Source organism: Bemisia tabaci, chromosome 5 (genome assembly GCF_918797505.1).
Source record: "Bemisia tabaci chromosome 5, PGI_BMITA_v3".
Taxonomy (NCBI): domain Eukaryota; kingdom Metazoa; phylum Arthropoda; class Insecta; order Hemiptera; family Aleyrodidae; genus Bemisia; species Bemisia tabaci.
Genome location: NC_092797.1, coordinates 49,784,718 through 49,808,765, shown reverse-complemented (window position 1 = coordinate 49,808,765; position 24,048 = coordinate 49,784,718). Strand labels below are relative to the sequence as shown.

The window sequence follows — 24,048 nt, the reverse complement described above, 5'->3', positions numbered from 1 at the left end:
TTCGATCTGATCATTTCCGGGTCTGATACTGGCCTATACATTGGTCTGAGGGTCGATTGTGAAAAGCGGAATTTGCGGTCGAATGCCAAAAAAAACGGCATATTTTGCCAAAATCGGCCTTCGAACCCATGTTAAGGTCGCATTTATCACAGGAAATTTGGCAACATCTGGGGTCTCATGCAGCATCCTCCACAGCAGCACGAGCTACAGAGGCTTGCCTAGCCTAGAGCTTTTCTTCCTTTGAGACTCTGACTCTCAAAAGATGTTCTTAGATAATTTAAGGCATTTTCAACAGCAAATGATCACCATTCCCCTCCAGGATATGCGACTTAAAACACAATCCTCTTCGCCTCCCATTAAAATTGCGACGGCTTACGCTCACGGAGCGCTGCAAACTTCGAGATTAACATCAATTAATTAGTGAGAAAAATAAATTAATAAAGCAGAGGTAGAGCTATTCGTAATCTGATAAAAGTTCTCTTTTCTGCTTTTAAAACTAGTTAAGCCTTTAAAAGCAACAAAACTTTAAGAGAGTAGGTATAGCTCGCTCATCGTACCACGGCACTGAAACCAGTCACTTTAGCGACACGAGTTCTGAAAGTGGGGCAGTTACATTTTTTGCACGCGTGCGAACAATAGCGTAGCCAGAAATTATTCACCGCCCGTGTGCAGTTAAAATAAAAGAGAGGTCTCATGGATAAAGGCGCTAAGGGACATGTTTGTAACGAAAATAAAATCGAGAAATTAATTAGTTACACGGATTAAAACTCGTCAGAAAACATACCTGGTGAAAGTATTGGAATTAGAGCTTATTTTTTCGCCCCAGTATTCGAGATATAAGCTGATTTACGTCATAAACCTCTATGCAACTTTTCAGCTTTAAGCATTTTTTTCGAAATCACGAAAAAGTCACTTGACTCTTTCATTCGTGATACATTTTTATTATGCTTTGTTACGCTATTAGCAGCGTCGTGCAGCAAGGGTGGCTATTCCGAATGAATTATTCCGAGATATCGAATGGTACGAATAATTACAAACATGGCAGCGATTTTATGCGACCGATTTAAGGTCGAAATCAGCTTTTCCGGGAAAAGATTGATATCAGACGATGTTATGTTTGATGTTTATCATATTTGGAGCCTTTCAAAAGCATTAACGGCAATGACATAATTAAGGTGATTCCAAGTGATCTAGGGACAGCTCGTATCCGCGCAGAGAGCGCCACTAGTCGTTTTTCTGAAGCGACCAGTAAATCGTCTATTACTTCAAATTCCCTGCGAAGATTTCCCAAATCGGATCCATAACTTATAGCTAATTTTTTGTATTATTTTTTGATGTATTTTTCATCGAGATTGGTTCAGTTTACGAGGTGAAAGTACGGTAACAGATTTTGAGGTGAGGAAAAGCGGCCGTGAGAAAAGTGACCGCCATGATTGTTGTTGTTTTGTTTACCTAACTTTAGGTTATGTCTTCTGTTTACCTGCACAATATACAATGTTCAAATTGTTTATCTGATAAAGACTCTACCGCCTTTACGTATAAGGAATAGAATTTCCCGTTTTTTTCTTGCTTGTTATTCTAATGCCATCATTGTGGAAAAATCGCGAGTGGAACTTGTGTTTAACAAGATTTTGGGACGGAATCGAGTGCACTGGACCTGCTCACCGCACTGTAACTTAGGTAAGTTCTTACACTCTATTTACTTCTTCAAACGCAACCCCTATTATTCCAGTAGGCGCAAATACTTTAGAGGAACAAGCAAAATATACGGAGACTGGGGTGAACACTATATTTGCGCCAACAATTCTCATTAGTTGGTAAATGAAAGCGCGTATGTTCCGAGTATGTTTATGCACTCTCAGAGACGAACCAAAGACCCTGTATCTTGAATCATGAATTAAAACCAATGAGCAAAGACAGCTAGATTTCCGACCCCACACCTCAAAAGGCTGAAATCTTTTGACAAGGATTCCAGCGAAGCAATAGCGCGACACTGACTATGTTGTAAGGGGACGGTGGCTGACCCAAAAATTCAAAGGGGAAGTTTTATGCATTTTTAAAAAATATATGTGTGTTCAGTGAATTTTTCCTGTTGCTTATCTAACTTTCAGTGTCTCTGGAATATTAAGTCAATTGTAATTGGACTGCGTTAAACAGAAAGGAACCAAGCCACATCAGCTATTCCCAAATTTAATCGGGCAATTTAAATTTTTACATGAAAACGGTTGTGCGGATTTTTGTGCAAATTTCAGTGGATTTTCTCCAGAGTACGAAGCTAATTCCTTAAAAATTTCAAAGGAATCCACACAAACGTCCTCTCGTAAAAAACTAAATGGCCCGGTTAACTTTGGCAATAGCTGATGTGGCTTGGTTCCTTTCTGTTTAACGCGGTCCAATTGAAGTATGCTCTGACCGAACTTTGATTTGGTTCATTGAATGAGAGGATGGACACGATAATAGAAATTACTTTAACGGTAAGTAATTTTAGAAAGGAAATGAATGCTTGAACAGGTAAGAGGTACCTTCAATTTCTGGATAATATGAGCTTTGCAGTTGAAGGAGGGACGATCGAGTAGATTATTAAGAGTGCCTACTTAGGTACTTGGCTTATTTTACAGAAATTTTCTATACAATGTTCTGCTCTGAAAAACCATCCTTTGCCATTCATTTCATCAGGAATGCATGTTTCTTTTCCAGGAGGTGTCCAAGTGTCAAGTCAAAGGATCATACTGATGCAGCATTAATTTTAGTGAATCCTGTCACTCTCTACTGGGATTCTCTGTAAGGATATTGCCAGAACCGGACGTTTAACTCAATGAACACCAATTCTTGTGATCTGATCCAACCAGAGTGGGCACCAGTGACCTTTGGACCTTTGGAGATAGAGGGTGCTCTCCAGAAAAGGTAAGGGATTTTGCAAAATATCTACGCGATATTTTTGTATTCTGCAAAATTTTATCAACATTTTTTATGTGAAATCAAAGAATGTAAAAGATCTCTCCTTGAAGCTGTAGGTGTTCCCCACTACCCCAGGTGGGTGCCTTCCCTTGCTCACTGACCCTCCTTGATGCAAGTGCACTGCGACCCCCTACCTCCCTCAGAAAGAAAATTCATAATTCGCCTCATGCCAACTCTGAAATTGGTGAACTCTCTCCAAGGAGGTAAGGAAAGAAAAAATTAGCTAATCAGTGAATCCACGTTCATTAATCACAGAGACTATATGAGTAGCTCAGATCTAGAGGGTCGTAACACACTGTATTGAGAAATTTAGCTAAGTACACGGGTCTATTCAAAATAAGTTCAAGAAGAGTTCTGTACGGTAGAAATTGTTTGTGCACCTCCAAATGCAATGTGCTTATACCTCCGCTCATGCTTTATTAATTTTTTAAGGAATACATGAACCAACAGTTTTCCTTAAAATATTCTGTATAATTTCTAACACAATCGTAAATATTTTCATAACAATTTGAATCATATATTTTCGTCAGTTTCTTTTTCAGAAGAACAAAAAATATAATAGAAGGCTTTTGAAACGGTTCAATGGAAGGATATTTTTCGGCCTTAGCCATTGCACTCTGTTCTCTATTGTCCTTTTCTACCAAGAATTCTCATGAGAGGCGAAGAATCAGTGAATTATTGTTGGGAATCCCCTCCCTTCTCCTGGGAGGTTCCTGTGATTTTCATTCCCCTCCTCCCCTGTAACTTCCGGATGTGGCAATCAAATCGGATTGTCTTGTTGGCTACCTTCCATGTCTTTGTGCTCGTCAAATGCTACTTAACAATAATCATTTTCTAAACTGTTTAGTTTTTAATTTTGATGAAATGCCTTATGTTCTTTTGCAGAGAGACCACCCCAGTCATATGAATCAGACAATCCTGTGCTCCCATATTCCAGAACTGGAACTGGACTTAGAGTAAATGCAGGGTCTATCTTGTCGCTATCGGTGAAATTTTCCACATCTCAGTAGGGACTGACTGGCTTCAAATTTTCTTCAGACGCCACAAGGAGCATCGTTTTCCCCCTTAGTCTTACCTATCTTACTTTCTTTAGTTCTAGAAATTACTCTTTAAATTTAATCGCTAAAACTCAAACGTTACATGTAGGTATCCTAAAGGGTTAGAAATCAGAGTATCATAGTATTTGAAGTTAGAATAAATAAGTCATAGTTAGAATGGTCTGGCAGCGTCTCTCTTAATGTGTGTAAATTTTCTCTCATTATCTTAATAAATTTTTTATTTTCTTTATTAGATAAGTTTTGCTGGTTTTCATTCATTCACACTTTTAAAGATTTTGGTAAGCTTTATTGAAAACAACTATGGACCTCTGCAGTGGCAGGGCGTGCTTTGCGATATATCCATTGATCGACCCTTTAAACCTATGGAAATGAGTCAATAAACAGGGTGTTAGCAACGAATACTTTAATAAGCGATTCATTACCATAGCTTCAAATCTGGAGATATCGGTAACCGATCATTCACGCCTCGCCACTGGACCTCTGAGAATAAACAGGATAAAACCATCCAGTTTTGCGCAACTTAAAAAAGTTATATATTTTCTGAGTTCCATTCTTACAGTAACCTGTTTGCTGCGATCATCTAGTTTAACTTGAGCTTTTCTCCATAATAATTGTAAACGATTTGACAAACGTTTTCCCTCATGAGAAAAATTAAAAGCAAGAAAAATATGAATCTTAGATGGAATGAAATTTCTTCTGTTTGCAGGGATCATATGAATTTAAAAATAAAAAATGTAAATGATTAAAAATAGTTAAAAGTACTAATTTTGAAATTAAAACGTCATTACTTTCTCAAGGTTTTTTTTTTATCAATTTCAAAAATATAAATGTATGCATAAAATTTTCCTGTCAAGTCCAGAGCAAGGAGGGGGAAGTCTGGAATATGTTGGAACGTTAATATGCATTGTAGGTATGTTTTTCTTCGAGGGTTTCCTTGTATTGTTAAACCAAGTAGCCTGGAACTTATAGGTATAGGAAATTTCTTGCTTTGATCCACAATCTTCCCTGTGAGAGAAGGAAGTGAGGGAAATGCTCCCTTTTGCTTCTAGAATGTGAAGTACATCTCTGCCGTGCCAAGGAAAAACGTCCTATGAACATTCGAGAGTTACCAGATTTCCTCCTACAAAATGTTTATTTTGGAGGAAAGATATGAATATTCTCCCTTGAAATTTTCAGGGGCTTTAGGTTAAATTGTGAACAAAATTATCTGAAAAATTGGAAGGAAGATATTCATAAGTTTACCAGGAAATTTGTATTTTATCAAAGGAAATTTGGCAACGCCTGAAGGTCCATACAGCATTTTTCCTTAGCACGGCAGACCTCATCTCAAGCTTCTTATCTTCAGAATCCGCCAACTGAAATGTTAAAAGTATGTATGTTGCTTTAATTGAACGTCTGAGAACCCTTATACTTAACTTCCAAAAGAAAATTTAAGAAATTCAAGAACAGAAAGTTTGAAGCATAAAAGAGGATAAAACATTTTATGAGATTTAAAAGGAATCTAATCTGAAGCAGTTTCTAAGGTATAATTTTAATTCAAATTTTCACAGACAGGATTTATTCAGGTCTCTTGAATTGATTTATTGACCTATGATTTTGTAAAAATAGAATTTATGCAAGCCAACATCTGAAGGAAAGAAATTCAAAACTTTATAGCGCTTCTGTTGTTACTATGCTTGTGCAACTGTTCCTCTCATTCAACAGAAATTTGGTAACCTAAACGTAACAGTTCTGTAGGGAAAAGTGCCCATTACTAAGTTGACGAAACGAAGGTATTTTGAAATCTTTAAACGGAACCGGCAGGGAGAGATCGATCAAATTTAATTTGAGATTGGACCAATAACAGAACTTGTCTTGAACTAGTGACCTGCGTGATTCAAATAGTTATTGAGACAAAATTTAGTGGAAGTGAATTTACGATTGATAGTGAGGAGTAAGTACACTTAGCGACATGAATTATTTTAAGTTAAGTCAATACTGAAAAAAGTAAAATTAAATACTTACTTCGGTATTTTCAATTCTGATTGAATTTTGATGTCTTGTGATTTCTTACCTCCAGTAGCTGCTTAGCATTAAATGCTTTTTAAAAGTTATGGTTTTGATGAGTGAAAGTAATGCCAGCAGGCCTTTCCAAAATCAAGTTCTTCTCATTGAGAGGACACGAACTGACCTTTGGAAAGACCCCAAAACACTCTTGATCACATGATGTTGAGGACAGAACAGGACAGACCAATGTGTTCTTCTGAGCTTTATCATACCTAATACTAATTTCACATTGCTAGATCAGTGGATCATCCCAACACTACACTCCTATCTCTTATGGCAAGAAACATGAATTCTGTCACAGAGCTGTCTCCACTTTTCCTTTCGCGACACCTGTGATCACTAAGTGTCATCACACATACACATAAAATCCACTCCTGTCATTTCACTCTGCAATTATAAGGTCTTTCAGTTAGAATGGTAGATCAGCAGCCTGATTATTTACATTTATGTCGGCACAACAAGAATCGGGAATCGATATATTACGCAGCGCAGATGGGGCAATATCTTGTCTTATCTTGCTGACTTAGCCAGTTAAAGTTTCAACAATCGGGCTACTTGAGTAAGTTAGTTGTCAGGCATTCAACATGGGAAGGAGGATTTTCCATCCTCGTTCTTACAATTACTTTCAAGGTCTAATGGATGGAATAATTCTTCCGCACTCAATAAGTTGGCCAACTATTTGGACGTTCTACGACCATTATGAGGAAGATCACAGTCGGGATGGAAGTTTGAAGCAGGCACTCTATGAAACATTCAGAGGCTTGTAAAGGCATCTACGAAAGATAGAATTGGGGAGGAGAAAGAGGGTTGAATCAAAGACTGCGTAACTTTCTTTGTTAGGTTTTCAGTGCTGTAACGAAACCATTGGCAAAGTATCATCGATACACCTGAATTCGAAACAACAAGGTAGTGGGAGGCTGTATTACCTGACATCACAATTTTGTAATGGTTCACTGCTTTTGCAGTGTCAAACATCCGATGTAAAAAATATTGTTATGTATCTACATCAAGGGGCAAAGGAACTGTTCATTGCTAACCTCTAAACTTGTATGGAAACAAACATGAAACAAATAATGAATTTACATAATTTATGGTATTAGCACAAATCTGGTTCAAACTTGTCGCGAAAACGATAGTTGACACATTTTACGACACATCTTACACGGATGAATATTTCCACTATTGCATTTCTAATACGATAGTCAGCAGTCTAATTATTCGCAGAGTGAGAACTCAGAAAACGAAATCAAAACAATCAGGGGATCCACGGGGCAACCCAAAAGTAGGAATTGGGCAACCGCAACGGCAACCATGCAGCATGCAGCTGACATCGGCATATCGCTATCTCTCTCTTACTCATTACGATACCCTATGTAAAATCCGTTCCCGTACTTTCGGGTATATTTTTGCAATAATTCTTGACAAATTTGGTATCATTGTGCTCAGAATTTATGCGGCTACACGTTATGGATCGATTTCCTTCATAAAAATCAAAGTGGCGACGACAATTCCTTCCTGAAGACTCACTCACGTAGCAGCGCTACGTGGTGGCAGTTGCCTTCCCTAGATCACTTGGAATCACCTTAAGGATATTTGGACTACACTTTGAGACAGTAAATTAATATTCTGACTTATTTTAGAGACAACGTAAATGACACTTTTCCTATGCGGATGGATGCTTTTATCGATGACCTAGAGCTGGAGATAGTAATTCGATGGCCGAAGTGCAAAACCACGTATTTCCGTTTGCAACGTCACAGACTTTTGTCTTTCACTTCATTTTTTCTTTGAAAAGCCAGTCGAATTAATTTCTTGAAAACTTCCCGGATTTTTCTGCTTTGTGAGCAAAATATTCCGTAGAAATTCAACCTATATAGTTGACTTGTTTCTTTTCGGAAAACTAGAATATGAGCAGAGATTTTGAAGCACCGCAATGGAGATAAGTAATTTCGTACTTGAGCCATCGCATTGCAAAATGCAGTCAATAGAGAATTTCCAGGTGTCTGAAATTTGATGAATTTCGTGTTTAAGAGGAAACTTCTGAGTGAACTGAACACAGGGATGCCTTTGGTTTATGAATTGAACATTTATTGGAGAAGATAAGACAAAATTATCTAATCTGCTAAAATACGTGTGTTTAAATGGGAAATGCCGCCAGATGACGTCACTAGGCGGTGCATTTTCTCACTTTTAAATCTATTTTTACACTGATTCCCATATCAGAAAAAAAAACTATAAAAATGTCTGTAAAATCAACTCTTCAAGCACTTGCAGATGAAGCAATAAAAAATTGCATGCAAATTCTCCATCTGTCTTCCTCTCAGCCTTAAAAACCGAAGGAATCTACCTACGTTTTGGTTTTGCCACCGTTTGGAATTTTTTTCTTCCCCTCACTTTTTAAGAGGAAAAGCAAATGAATTTTTCCCCCTCGATACCGCCGATCATATCGTGCCACAAAGTACATCGAAGCACCCACTATCCGCCCATTCATTTCACTAAACGCCTGACTCGTCTGTTTACCCGCAACACATGGCCGACTTCATTTTCCTTCATTTCGCCAGGTTCTCAAAACAAACGAGAGGGGGTTCCCTCCCTCACGGACGCCTCGAGACGCAGAAATACTCGGGGGATAACTCCCCCCTCCCCCACGAGCTGAGAAGAGTACGCATACGCGGGTACAGGAATAATATTTTGCCAAGCATCCAGAGAGAAAGTGGGTCGAAGCGCCGCGAGCGTTATGCTTAGCCAGGCGCCCTTTGGGCCCTTCAACCAGTTGTTGCCGAATTGTGCTGAAAAAAATCATCGTTTTTGCCTCAATTTCGTCGTTTTCCTCACGAAAAAACATAACTACATCACAATGTTGTCACATTTTCCGCGCTAATTGCATTTTTACCGGAAGGAATTGCACTGATTTTTCTTCTGATCTCATGCAAAAATCAGACACATTTTCACCGAAAATTATGCAAGTTTATTCAGGTAAGAAATGGAATCGTTTGAGACAATTTTGCAAATTGTTTGAGTCAATTTTGCAACCCCGAATAACGTTACGTTCTTTCCAGCGCTAATTGCATTTTAACCGGAAGAATTTTGAGAATTTTTAACTGAAAATTTCACTAATTTTTATCCTGACGTCACGCAAAAATCTGACAACTTTTCAACAAAATCATGCAGGTTTCTTCTCGTAAAAATTGACTTATTCGAGTCAATTTTGCAACCCTGGAATAGAGTTACGTTCCTTTCCGCGCTAATTGCATTTTTACCGGAAGAACTAGGGAATTTTTAACTGAAAATTTCATTTATTTTTCTTCTGATCTCATGCAAAATTCAGACGAACTTTCAACGAGAATTGTGTAGGTTTATTCTCGTAAAATATTGAATTGTTCGAGTCAATTTTGCAACCCTGGAATAGGGTTACGTTCCTCCGTAGGAAAACGACGATTTAAAGCTACACAGGAAAAAAAGTTACGGGCTATAGAGACATACCGTCCGTTCCGGGCTCAGAGGCTGGAAGTTCCGGGTGCTGGAGCCGTAGCTTATATAGCTCCGGGTTATACCCCCAGAACTTTCGGCCTCTGAGCCCGGAACGCGAGCGGTAGTCTATAAGCCCGTAAGTACGGCTTCCACGGCTGGAGTTTTTTTTTCAGTGTATGTTAAATATCCGAATTTTAATGCACGATCTGTCAACGGCTGGCTCGGCGCCGGCCTGGCAGCGCCACGCGATCCCGAAATCCACGGCTAATTCGATTGGCCGATTCGTGAATCGCAGAAGGCGCGGGAGAGCAAAGGTCAACGAAAATAAAACTCCGCGCATTTCCGACAAAAGGAGAAAAAGGCCCCCTCCGTTTAATCTTAATGGGGGAGGAAAATTAATCCGAAAACAAAACAGCGATCCGCTCGGCTCCGATAATTTGTTTCGGGCGAACTCGAGCGCGTCCGGGAGAGCGAGCCGAGGAAACTCGACGGAAAACCGCGCGGGAAAAGGAAATGAGTCTCGCTTTGCGGAGACGGAAAAGCGTTTCGGCTTTCCGCTGGAAAGTCTCTTTTAGTTGGAGACCTCCATCTCGTTTTTGGATGCTCCAGGAATGAGTCTGCCGTGCTAAGAAACAGGGTGGCAATATGTCATGAAAATCCAAATCCTGAAATTTCACGTGAAATATCTCATGGAATTTCAGAAATGTATGAAAGAATCGAAAAATACCGGTTCCTTTACATGTTTTGTAAAATGTAAAAATTGTGAATTTTTTAAATTTTGTTTGAGTTTGAGTGCGGGTTGCATACTTTAGCCCCTGAAATATTTCACAGCCTCGTGAAATTTCATGAAATATTCCGCTGAAATTTCCAATCTTTTATTTTTTTCTTACGGGTCATGCCACCCTGCTAAGGAAGAACGCCGTATGAGCCTTCAGACGGTACCATATCCTTTTCAATAAATACTGAATTTACTGGGCAAATTGTGAGTATTTTTCCTTAAACTTCTCGGACAGTTTAGTTAGCAATTAAATCTAAAATACCTGAAAATATCAAGGAAATATATGCATAACATTCCTCAAAAATACATATGTCATTCGGGGAAGGTTCCATTGGTTGAGCTCCTTTACGAAAAATGTCAAGCCTTTACAAACGTCACGATAGAGTAGGACAGTTTTTGGAGCTTAAAACTAACGGTCGAGGAAAAATACCAGTATCGACAACGAAACTCCCAAACCACGTGAGAGTTCCCATTATTTCGTTTTATTTCATGCCACTTATTCTTGCTTAGTCCTCCTCTGAAAATAACAATGCTAAGTACAGTCCTAACTGGAGCGCACTTTAACTATGCGGTTACGACTGCATAAATGACGAAGAAAAACCGACGAGGCCAGCGTGGAAGTGGGGGCTTCTTCCATGTTAATCTTCCGTCGCGTTGGTAAGGCGCGGTGATACAACTATTCGTGCTCTCCGGAATGCGGAAGGTATCACGCCACAATTGAAGGCGTTTTCAAATCGGCCAAGTTTCGATATCGGGACTGTCGTGCCGCATCGAGTTCGGAGCACACAATCGATGGAACGTCGGATCTTAAGAGTAAATGCAACATTCCTGCACAAATATAATTTTTTCAAATTTTTGACTTTCCGTTTTCGCAAAAATACCCGCATATTATTTTCCTTCCGATCTCGATGCTGGACCATTATTGCCATCATTTGATACAGTGGACTCACGATAATTCGAAATTGAAGGGAATCGATTTTTTCTTCGAATTAGCGAGGTTTCGAAATAAAGAGAGTTCGAATTAAAGAGATTCATGCGGAGGGATTTCGAATTAGAGAGGTTCGAATGTAGAGAGGCAAATGGACGGATTTACGTCAAAAGGAACCAAATATATCAGTTTATTTCTTTACGGAGGTGAAAATTACACTAAGTAATTATTAAGTATTAATTATTTATATTTAATTTTAAAATTATTAATTACATGTTTACATTTTGACAATCCTATCAGCTCTTTCAGACACCCAGGTACATAAACAGTTGACTTCGAATTGTAGAGGGAATGTACCGCCTTATTTCGAATAATAGAGAGAGGACCATATTTACTTCCCACACTTCGAATTACGAAGAGAATTTTCGTCGCAATTTCGAATTATAGAGGGTCGAGCCAGCTTAAAAATTTCGAAATAACGAGGGGAGAAAAATACATTGATTTTCTTCGAATTATCTAGAGATTTCCTAGGGAAACGGACTTTCCTTCGAATTAACGAGGTTTTCGAATTATCGAGAGTCCACTGTATCAGACCTATTAATCGCTGATTTTGCTGATCCATTAAAAACATGTGTCCGCTACTTAAGAGCCTCCAAAATTTCTTCTTACGTTGGAATGGACCACCAGACAAGGAACGACTTTAACCATTCTGATACATGTTTCTTGACCAGAATATCACGAAGAATATTCGTGTATTTACGTGGAATTCTGATTAAGAAACACATATTAGAATGCTTGATTTTGTACCTTGTCTAGTGGTCCATTAAATTATGCAGTTTTAGTGATAAAAATGATCATGAGTAATCCTGAGCAACGCGATGAGTTTCTAAAGTCGCCAAGGAGAATTATAGTCGAAATTTGCATAACTCATCTTTACGATGATGATATAATGGAGACCTCCTTAAACCTTCCTTATTCGCACTGTAAACCACATGGAAAAAGCTGATTGAGGAACGACTATAAACACAGCCATAAGATACTTTTTCCCCATAAACCTTCCTTGGTCGCACTGTATATCACATGAAAAAAAGCTGATTGAGGGACGACTATAAACACAGCCATAAGATACTCTTAGTGTATTTTCCGAAGAAAATACACTATTATATTTGATTCCCCTTAAACCTTCCTGAATAGCACTGTAAAACCACATGAAAAAAAGCTGATTACGGAATGACTAAAAACACAGCCATAAGATACTTTTCCCCTTAAACTTTCTTTGGTCGCACTGCAAACAACATGAAAAAAAGCTGATCGAAGGAACGACTATAAACACGGCCAGAAGATACTTTTTCCCAGGACAGGCTTATTTTTAGCGATGCGTGCTATATTGGTCGTGCGAATAAAACACGCGGAGAATTCGAGTGCTTCGGGCGATTGGAAAACAAGCCTTCGCTGTCACGGAGGTGTTTCCATGTTCCGGCTCGTAATGGTCGAATTCACTCGCCATCCGTCCCTCGTCCAATCATCGCGAGGGGGAGAAATTAATCCGGGAACAAAAACAGGATTCCACGGGAACGAAACAATAATCAATTTAATTGTACCCGAATAAACTCAATCGCGCTTCGCGCCACAGATTAAAAGACATTCGGACAAAGCGCCGAGACAAGTGTGCGCACCGTCGTTTCAGCACGTTCCAGTGGCGTGGCGTCCTTTGCGATGTGTCGAATGATCTGCCATTTAAATCTATGGAAAAGGATCGATAGATAGGGTGTTCGCAGCGAACACTTTAATAATCGATTCTTTACCATAGGTTTAAATGGCATAACAATCGATAAATCGCAATTCACGCCACGCCACTGGCACGTACCGAGAAAAATCGACGGGGCTCTATTTAGAGGATGGAATGAACGCTTAGATTTCGAAATGGGAGAATTCGTTTGCTGAGATGATATCGCTTGAAGTTCTGAGATTTCATGAAATTACAGTCGAGTTTCAATTATCGGCGTTTGGATTTTCTGCCGGGGGTTTCTATCCGTTTTCTTCTATTATGTTCTATTCATATTCGATCCTTCGACAGCTTCTTTCTTTGGGAGCTGTCCCACATGGTGTACAATGTGAATAAGTCCTATTTTGAAACCTTAAATTGCCTTACTTATTTATTTCTAAAGGGGAGGATTAAATCTTTTTTATAGATCTTAAAAATGCTTTTTCTGCCACATTAGAAGTAGAAAATTGAAGATAATTCTTTCAATCTATGATTAAGCCTTGGCTTGTTGATTTTTTAAGCTTCCTTAAACCTCCGTTTAAAAAGGCTTCATTCATAGCTTGATGAAATTGACGATTTTTGCGAATTTCAAGTAAAATTCCGTATCAAACCTCTTGAAAAGAATCTTTACGAGGCGTTGGAAAAAAAGAAAATAGTTCCCAAGTTTTGTATTATTTGAAGTATGGGTTTGAACCTACCTTAAAACTTGTCAAAATCATAATACATTTCTTTTGTACTTCGTACTTTTTGCGATGGCAAATCATTGTAATCCCTAATATATACCCACTTCCAGAGTTATAATACAATATTTCACTTCAGGTTTGCAGCAATTGTCTATTTTATACGTAATGCGATGTTAAGGGCTTCCTTGATCTTCCCTTAATCACGGTGTTAACCATGTGGAGCCTCCTTAGGAAAGGAACAACTTAAGGAACGACTGCGAATTCGACCCTAATAGAAACAATCAAAGAACTCTCAATAAAACTACACTTTGCATTAGGGAACCTTTATTTTCGGCTCATTTTACAAAAAACGCATGTGTCACGAGTGTTTCAAAGCAGGTAGATGCTTTTGTGGGTGATACCAAATAAGTATAGGTCCGAGAGGTCCTATCCTAGTCGCAAAATTACTGCAGTCAAAGTAATACTACATGCGACGAATAGTAAGAGAATTTCATCATAACGCCTGGATACAACTGTTCGACCTCCACGGATGGCCATGTTGCATACGCACGGAGATGAAGGCGTTTTTACTTTCCAGGTAATAGCGATACAGGCCTCCTAGGGCAAGAACTGCTTAAGAACGACTATGAATACGGCCCTCACTTAACCAATGATACCTCTGACTTTATCTGTGAATGGAGATGTTGCATGTGTGAGGGATTTGCGATTTGACCATTGATTCTTATGTAAAAGTTCGCGAGAAACACGATGGTGCCACTGGTTTTCTCTTAAATCATCTCCCAAGATCAAAAAAAGCTTTCAAAGTGAGGCCAAAATGGAGAGAATATCCCACCCTACCCTGAGAGTCCACCTCTACATCAAAACAAACTCTCCATGCAAAGATAGGGAGCAAAAACATTAGCAGGGTTGCCACTTTATTTGGGGACTCTAAAATTGAAAACACGGCAACACTGCCAATGTATTTGATCTTTGCATGGAGAGTTTGTTTTGATGTAGATATCGCCTCCATTTTGGCCTCACTTTGAGAGCTTTCCTTGAGCTTGGGAGATGATTTCAGAGAAAACCAGTGGCACCATCGTGTTTCTCGCGAACTTTTACGTGAGAATCAATGGTCAAATCGCCAATCCCTCACGCATGCAACATCTCCATTTTCGGACTTTTCAAGTTTCCAGCTCGCCGGAAACGCTGAGCACAGCAGTATTTTCGTCGGATTTATCGCGCCCTCTCGCGGACCGAAACACAAATGGAGCGTAAAAAACTCGGGGAACCGAACGAAACGCTGGAATTTCCCGACGCGGGTCAAGTGTGAAAAGTCTCGCTTCGACTCCACGGGCACGCACCCGCAATAACGTCACGAAGTTCCGATGGCTCCGAATCCGCGGTGAAAGGGTTGCAACAGGTGGGGGAGGGGATTAGCCGCCGATTAGATCTCGCAGCGCGGCGAGGGTGTAAGCGAGCTTTGGCATGGATCGTGAGGGGTCGAAAACTCTGATCTGCACTTAACACTTAAACGTGCATGTAACATTTTATCTCGCTTTCCTCCGACTCTCAGCGCCTTTTTCTTCTTCACGGAAACTTGAAAATATTCGCATCGGTCCGGGTACACTGCCGTGCTAAGGAAAAACGCCGTATGATCCTGCAGACGTTGCCAAATTTCCATTTACAAAACACGAATTTCCTGGTAAACTTATGAATATTTTTCTTCCAGTTTTTCTGATAATGTTGTTTGCAACTTTACCTAAGTTTCCTGAAAATGTCGAGGAAAAATATCCATACATTTCCTCAAAAATAACCATTTTATTGAAGGAAATCTCGCAACTCTCGAATGTGCATGCGGCGTTTTTCCGTAGCTTAGCAGTACAGAATGCTCTTCGGTGGGGGTCTTCTCAGGTTCTGTCGCTTGACTTTCCTGCAGTGAATTTTACTGGAATGACTTGTTCCGAAAACGAAAACTGTCAGACTCGAAAAAAAGGAAAATTCTTTCCGTATTTTTCTTTTCTTCGCTGAAACTTAATGGCGTTTGTATCGGTCTGGATACGGAATGTTCTTTGGTGAAGGTCTCCTTACGTTAACACTCTACTATTAAAGGATCGAAAAGTTTCCAATCTCATATATGATCTTTCAGCATCGACAAAGCTAGGGGCGGGCCATTAATTTAGCCTATTCTCCAAGAATGTTTTAGATTTGCGCGAATTTATATTGCTCTGCGCATCCTACCAATTTCATACTTATTGAATTCTATCCGTGAATAATGACATAAAAATCAAAAGAGGAAGAAGACATGTGATAAATTTAAATGTCTGGTGCGTGTTTGATCAAAACATTTAGACAGGGAAAAAGAAGAGAAAACTCATTTATATGTTCAGCCTGTTGAAAAAGCTTTAATGGGGTATACTGCCGCTGAACATTAAGATTTACCCTGATCTGAAAAATAAAAACCCCGTTACTTAATCACGAAAAGTAAGGCCATTTTTTACGTCAAGAACAGCCACCCCTCCATTTCGTCAACATTAAAACTTCTTCTTTGATCCAATATTTGTTAGCGAAATGGCACTCAAACCTGAGGAGGGCAGGAAGAAACTTTTCAGAAAGGGTTACTTCTCAGAGTGAAAGAGCTCAATTCTACCTCAGTTTTCTAGAAATGCTCGGGTAAGCCATACTGTGCATTGTAGAACCAATCCCTTCTTTGAATTTTACAGATACTGAGGTTACTCAAAATCCTGAGTTTTCAAGCTGAACTCTAATTTTCATATTGGTATTTTTGATTACAGAGCTCCAACTTACACCAGGAATTTCCGATTGAACCATTAACACTTACAGGCGATTTCGCGATACTAACGACAAAGCAAATGGTAATGTCTAATGATTCTTCTCAAGCTCAAGTGAAAACTTTCGAAAATAGTACCTAATTTACACTCATTCCTACTTCTATACTTGTTTCATTCTTTTCACGTGAATTATTTGAGTATTTTGATTATTCTTTGGTGAACGGGCAAGTAAGTCTTGCAATATTGTTAAGATGGTGTCACGAAAAAAAACCGAACACGAATAAAAGTAATAAAATTCACAATTAGTTACAATGAATGAACTCACAATGAAAAGTACAATGAATGAACTTACATTTTCATGCCTGAATCTTGTGAGGATTTTGATTTCCCGTAGCGTTCTTTGGCAGTAGGTCTGATGTTCGAAAGGTGAAATTTTTTTGATAGCAACTTTGGTTTTTGTTACATTGTCAAATGCAGATCTGTAACAAAATAACAACACCAAAACGTTTAAGTAAAATCCGCTTGCAAAGACAGGAAAAACATGATACATGAAAAATATTCAATCTGAGAAAAAACAATTGGAAAGGAAGCTAAAGTAGGCCCAAATCAAAGTGTGAGAAGAAAAATCTCACACAATTTTAGAAAAAAGTAAATCACTTTTCAGAGCAAAATATACATGGTTTTATGAGTTCAAAATGTTACTGCGTTTCTCCACGCTTTTGACGTATAAATCGGGAGTTTGAGCCGCAGAAGATCACCCCATAGAAAGTGCACTCGCTCATAGCAGCTCTCAAAAATCAGAGAAGCTGGAATCTCAAGGGATAAGTTGACAGGTGCCCAACAGTTGATTGATGCGAGTCAAGAGTCACACCTAAGTCACCCGAAAGAAGGAACCCATTTTGCAAATTGAAGTCTTCTGATCACGTAGTCTATAGCAATAACTTAGGAGGGCGACCTGGCAACCAACAAATCGAAAAAAATCAACCCTGATACGTTTTACACACACAGGGCGACAAAGCTGTCTTGTGCTTCAAAGTTTTCTGACTCCAACGTTTTTGCGTGTTAAAGTTCTACCAATTCCCAAACTTTTCAGTGATGTACATCATAAAAATGCTCTTGATTGAAAATCGTAACTTTCTGATAAGAAAGCATCAATTAATTACACTGCATCTAAAAATCGATATATCGACGGACATTAATTAAAGGGAAAAAATTCAAAATTTGAGGAACTGCACTTCATAAGTATCATGCTAGTCTTCAGATATACGAAGATAATCGCACAGATAAATGGGTCTGATGAATACTTGGACCGGGTGAAGCAGAAAGGAACCAAGCCACATCAGCTATAGCACAATTTCTTTGGAAAATTTAATCATTTACATGAAAACGGTTGTATGCGGATTTTTGTACAAATTTCAGTGAATTTTCTGCACGGTGCGAAGTAAATACCTCAACATTTTCGAAGAGATCCGCACAAATTTTCTCTTGTAGAAAATTATATTGCCCAATTTCTGGCAATAACTAATGATGCTTGGTTCCTTCCTACTAGATGCGGTCCATTAATAAATTAAATGTCAGCTTTCAATCAAATCATACGTTTAGAACGGAGATCCTGAGTTTTTTTTTGTTAAAAAGATCGGTTGCCCGAACAAAGTATTGACCTTTTTGACGAGTGCAGAGAATATATATCGAAGCGCTCGTTATTCCGGGGCAATAAAATTTGAAGCGCGCCACGTTGACCTTTTCCCGAAGGACGAATGAAGGCAGAAATCGATCATAAAAAGGGGCCCTCTCGGCTGTCATTTAGCACTTTCCTAAGAGTCTATCGTCCAACATCCCTATTGTTCCGTAAACAATGTCTGATAATTTATGTGATGGTTGGGAATTCATCTAATTTTTAAGACGGATAGACGAAAATCAAAACTTACTAAGCAGGGGCGAGAAAAATGAAGAAAAAGAAGTTTCAACTTTTCAAGCAGAATTGAGACGTTAGGTTCAGAAAGAACATTTCTCGGTTGCGATGTTTTGGAATCTCCGCTGCTAATTTATATTTTAGAGAGGAAACTATTGGGTGAATTTTCTGAAATTTTTCAGTTTCAGCATTATAAAATCATAAAGAAAATTCAGTGAAAGTTTAAATGAATTCCATACAACTTCTTTAATTAAAATGGATGAAACGTCAGAAGAGATTCTGAACACCGCAACCAAGAAATTCCCTTTCTGCATCCAGCGTTTCAATTGAAAGCGATTACTTTTAATAATGTTGTTGCCTCAATCAAAATAAGACACAACATTTTAAAATGCAATCATTCTGTGAAATCACTTTCATTCGAGTAATGCAATGGTGCATGCTGCATGCGTGAGATTTGAACCGACGTTTCTGCGAAATCATATAACCTGAAAGAGTGGCGCACAGACGAGTGATAAATTTGTGTGAGAGATGTACATCGATTCATAGTAATGCAAGCTGATGAACATTGATAAACTCCTCCTTAATTTTACGCAAGTTCATCGTCTGACAAGCGCCTGCGTCTGGAGAAAAAATTAGACACCTATTGGCAACTTTTAATGAGTCTATACATTGTGCCGTGAAGGAAACCTTGGATATCACTATCTGTCATCGTTTCTCTCTCCATACAAGCTTATCAGCCAGGATAAAGAACTGAAACTTAGTGAACCGCCGAGTTTTCTTAGTCATAGATAATAGTGCGACGCAGAACTCGATATCGACACTTGAAGTTGTGAACAGCAAATTCGCCGAAATGTTTGCATTTCCCTATTTGCGAGTCGACTTGAATGCTAAACGGTTGACTGAGAGGCCGAGTAGCCTTAAATCGTTTTTCTCACTTGACTTGAGAGCACTACAATCAGGTGCGTTGTCGAAGTCATCCGGTCATCGGAAGTTAGCAATTGAGGAGAATTAAGGAAACATGATTGATGTTAATATGATTATTTTCTTCCCGTAAAACGGCAAAGCGAAGGAGATACTTACTAAATCTGGTAATATATTTATTATATCTTGACACTTATTGTTTTAGACGTCTAGTCATCCATTTCAAGACGCCAATGACTCAATAATAACTGAATTGATGAGTACGAAGATGAGAAGGAACGGCGAAACGTAATACGCATCTCAATGAGATGCTCACTGTATGTATATTTACGTCCAGGCTATATTTTGTTTTCACGTCAGGAATTGCGTCAGCCGATTGAATCCAATTCATGACTTCGATGATCAAATGAATTCCACAACGCTGGGCCATTCAAAAATGAGCAACCCCTTTTGGGGGAAAGGGGGAGCGGGGTCTGAGCCTGCGTTAAGGGTGTGTCACAAGCCCCTCTCGGAATAAGGAAGTTTAGGGCTGTTTCCGTAACGCTGTAGTCTGCGCTGATTTTTCGCTGGATAAAAATGTTCATCCAAAATTCATCACAGGACACAGATTAGAGGGGGAGAGAGTCAAACAGAGCGCCGCGTAATTTTCCTGACCTAACTTAAAAAGACAACCAAACCTAGGGTTTTGGTCGATTAAATAATACAAGATTAGGAAGAAGAGAGGAAAATTGACCTAAAATAACCAAAAACACGGGAGTTTTAACTGTGCTGTACCATTCCTGCCATAATCCACGAGGAACGCTTCCATTCGTAGCAAGAACGTCGTGAAATCCTAAATGTTTCCTCGACAAAATGTTCTATTCCAAAAACACCAGCAAACGTTCATCTTTCATGTCTTCAGGATGACCAGTGGCGATTTCTGAAATTTGGCATCAATGTTTTTCCTTCATTTAAATGTATGTAAAACAATCGATTCTTAGTGAGGCAGCTTGCCTCACATAGAATCGATATTTTTCATGGATTTAAATGGTGGAAAACAGTGTATTGCCAACGTGCGAGATCGCCACTGACGGTGACTATATCATACTATTGGGAACTATCAGTATCACTGAGAGCAAGAGGCACTTAAATGCTCAGGTATCAAATCAAGATCGAATTTCGTTGGTGAAAAAACCGCAAAATCTGGACTGGATTTACGGCGCTCTTGCTGTGGACGCTTTCCGCGCAAACGTGAGGCGGGAAAATTGAGTTTCCGAAGCTATCTTGAATAGCCACTATCCGGGATAGAAGAGCGGGGTTTGAGGATTAGCCAGTCACTCACTTAGACGACCTGAAAATAGCGGGAAAGAAGAGAGAGAGAAGACACGCTCGAAAAGCGGCGCGTTCTTTATCGAGTCCCAGAATCACTGCTCCCGAAGACGTAGGTTAGATCCAGGGTTGGACGATCGCGGATCCCGGGGTCGAACTTGACCGTGATTAACAGGGATGGCTTACGGGGCCCGCGGAAGTTTAGCAGCCGCGGTCGGATCTTAAATACGTAATCCCTCAGAAGTTGGAGGGATGCGGCGCGGGTGTTCCGAGTTAACTTGAGGATACGAATTTAAATCTGAAGCTATTTCTCGGAAGGAGTACGCGATTGCCCACGGCGGGGTCGGCCACACGCGGTTGCCGAGGAGTCCTTACAACGAGCCGGTTTTTGGCTTTCGACGAATTTACAATAGAAGGAAAACAGGAGGCAAATTTCTCTTGGGATTCCGAATTTCCTTGATTTTTCGAGACGGAAATCTGAAAAGAAAAAAAATCGAAATTTAAATCTGAAGCTATTTCTTGGAAAGAGTACGCGATTGCCCACGGCGGGATCGGCCGCACGCCGCGCCGTTGCCGGAGATCCCTTACAACGAGCCAGTTTTTGGCTTTCAAGGAATTCATAATTGAAGGAAAATCAGGAGGAAAATTTCTCTTAGAATTCGAATTTCCTTGATTTTTCGAGACTTTTTAGGGATTTTGAACATGCACTTCAAAAAAGGCCAGGGTGTCTACTAAAATAGGCTGGCCAAAAATCAGTACTTTTACAGTACTTTTTCAGTACATTCCCGAAAAATTCAGTACTTTATCAGTGCCTCCATTTGACAAAATTCGAAAAATTTCAAAAATTTGAATTTCTCTTAAATTGCGACAAAAATGGAAAATTCTAGACCTTCTTGCGGAATTTGCGCACTTTTTCAGTACTTCCGGGCCGCCCTTGAAAAATCAGTACTGTTTCCGGAAATTCCGCACTTGTAGACACCCTGAAGGCTAAGGCTGTGAAAGCCGCAGTTCCGAGCTACATAGGACATAGCGTCCGTTCCGGACTTGAATAAGACCAAAAGTTTCGGGTGGCGCAAGCGCTGTTCCGGTTACTGAACTGAGGGCAATCGCAGCTGCTGCTTCAGCACCCGGAGCTTCCGGGCTCTGAGCCTGGGGCGGACGGTATATCTACATAGACCGTGCCTTTTTCTTCAGAATGAAATTCTTTGACTTTTCCCTAACTTTTCAATGTTTTTCTTTCGGCATGATTTCTGATGAACATGCTATAAACAAAAGCAATTCAGCATGAAGCCTCTTTAAAATAAAAAAATTCAGATTTCGAGAATTTAAACTAAAAGGCAAAAACTCCACTAGATGATTATATGAGTGACCTACGGAGCACGATTGTAAATGCGAAGGAAAAAAGCTGCTATCTCGGCAGGAGGAAACAATTTCGAGGTTCTGCATTCCGCGGCGGAATTCCTCAACTCTCAGGGTTGAGAAAAATTCCCTGACTTTTCAGGTTTCCGATGACTTTTTAAAAACTTGCCACCCTTAAAACAAACATACAGAGAGGACAAATATTGGTTCCGATTTAAATGTTATTCAAAAAGAAGGAACGTTTAAGCCTGGGAGCACATTTAAACTGGTTGTGTTTGATTATCTTTCAGGGGCAACCATGGATTTGAACCCTAGTTTTACCGGGGAAAAAATGACTTTCAACCGAGCTTTGACAACGGTGCTGGACTGCCGACCGCGCTAACCGAGTGAGTTAAGCAAGCGGGCTACGGTTAATCTTGGTTCCTAGATCGAGATGCTCACCGCCCGCACAGAAAGGTGATGTGCAAAAGAGGTTGACTCGACCTTCGGTTACCTCCTCACGGCACTTTGGCCGGAGCTGGAATTGCATCCCTCTGTGACTCGGAAAAACTTCGCGACGAGTTTAGTTTCGCCGCGGACGGTAGCGAAAATCAACATTTTAAAAGGGAACTCTTCCGCGCTAGGAAAAACATCATATGAGCATTCGAATGTTGCCGAATTTCCTCTCGAAAAATGATTATTTTAGAAGAAAGTTAAGTATAATTGGACCGAGTTTAACAGAAAGGAACCAAGCCACATCAGCTATTGCCAAATTTAATTGTGAAATTTAATTTTTTACATGAAAACGGTTGTGCGGATTTTCGTGCAAATTTCAGTGAAAATTCTCTATGGTGCGAAGCAAATTCTTTAAAAATTTCAAAGAAATCCGAACAAACCTTCTCTCGGAGAAAAATTAATTGTCCAGTTAAACTTGGCAATAGCTGATGTGGCTTGGTTCCTTTCTGTTAAACTCGGTCCAATTTTCCTTAAAATTTTCGGATATTTTGGATGAAATTCGGAATATAATTTCCTGCAGAATCCGAGGAGAAATATTTAAAAATGTACCCGAAAATCCGTGATTTGTCAAATGAAATTTGGCAACGTATGACGGCTCATACGGCGTTCTTCCTCACAAAAGGCAGAGCTCCTTCTCGCTTTCCAGATGCGTGTGGTGTGGGTCCCACGGCGGTGCTGGCTCGGAATATAAATAGGGTTGTTTAAGAGGGTCTAAAATGCGTAGCTTTTTATAAAATGAAAACATTCTGTGAACTGGGAGCGAATATATTTTGTACCTCCTGACACCCGGTCGGGAAACAACAGAGTCAAATAGAGTCGTAAAAAAAGCCGTAAAATGCATTTTAGCGGAAATTTCTTCATTAAAGATCAAGTACTCGGCGGAGGTTAATACAGGGTTATTCAAAAGTCACGCACCACCGCACCGGCCATGAGGGGGGTGGCCATTTGAAATTTTTGAGTTGCCCCCCGCTCTCCTCTCCCCAAGGGGATCAAAAACTAGAAATACCTTAAAAAGTTTCCCCCTTAATATGAGGAAAAACGTCTTGAGCCGCTAGTCCATATCAAAATTAGGACTTAAAGTTATGGCCAGTGGTGCGTGACTTTTGAATAACCCTGTATATATACGATTTTTTCTGCCGCGAGTTCATGAAGGATTAATTACGTCTGTCTACGGTGCTGTATGCTACGTAGTATTTTTGTATGAATTTGCATTTGCATTTTACTCATCGCGAAAGTATCCAACATTGTATTGCAGGAATGGGGGTCGAAAACGAATTCCGAATGATATTAAACCACTCCAGCTAAACATATGTATATATTCAGATGGAGATCGACGCATAATTTAATTTACCAAGCATCCAACTTTTTCTTGCTGCGCGTTTTTAATATAACCGTCCTGATTTTATGAAATTAATTTTTACGCTGTTTTTAAGCAGCTCTTCCATCCATGCACTTATGTTTTCACTCCATAAGTAGGATTGATATGGTCAACAGGGCCCCATGAAAATAAGGACTCGGAGTTTGGATGTGTGGAAGGGATGATTTCTCTTCTGTCTTACACACGTATTGTAAACTTGTTGTGAGGCAATGCGCTTTTT

At 39.6% G+C, this 24,048-nt stretch overlaps 1 protein-coding gene and 2 long non-coding RNA genes across 4 annotated transcripts in view; 2 read left to right on the top strand and 1 right to left on the bottom strand.

Annotated features, from left to right (window-relative positions):
- The window catches only part of LOC140224680 (uncharacterized), a 378,383-nt gene that overhangs the window by 212,304 nt on the left and 142,031 nt on the right, over nucleotides 1-24,048 (top strand). The gene's annotated exons all lie outside the window — the stretch shown is intronic.
- Nucleotides 1-24,048, bottom strand: part of rl (Mitogen-activated protein kinase rl) — a 158,530-nt gene that overhangs the window by 110,900 nt on the left and 23,582 nt on the right. For both annotated transcript variants that reach the window (XM_019043681.2, XM_019043673.2), the window contains exon 2: nucleotides 16,808-16,934. In XM_019043681.2, the coding sequence (XP_018899226.2) occupies nucleotides 16,808-16,934 (127 nt within the window). The remainder of the gene's footprint in view (nucleotides 1-16,807; nucleotides 16,935-24,048) is intronic.
- On the top strand, nucleotides 1,343-4,253 carry LOC140224677 (uncharacterized). The gene is made up of 3 exons (XR_011899926.1): nucleotides 1,343-1,680; nucleotides 2,698-2,904; nucleotides 3,844-4,253. It is a non-coding gene; the product is annotated as an uncharacterized lncRNA (long non-coding RNA).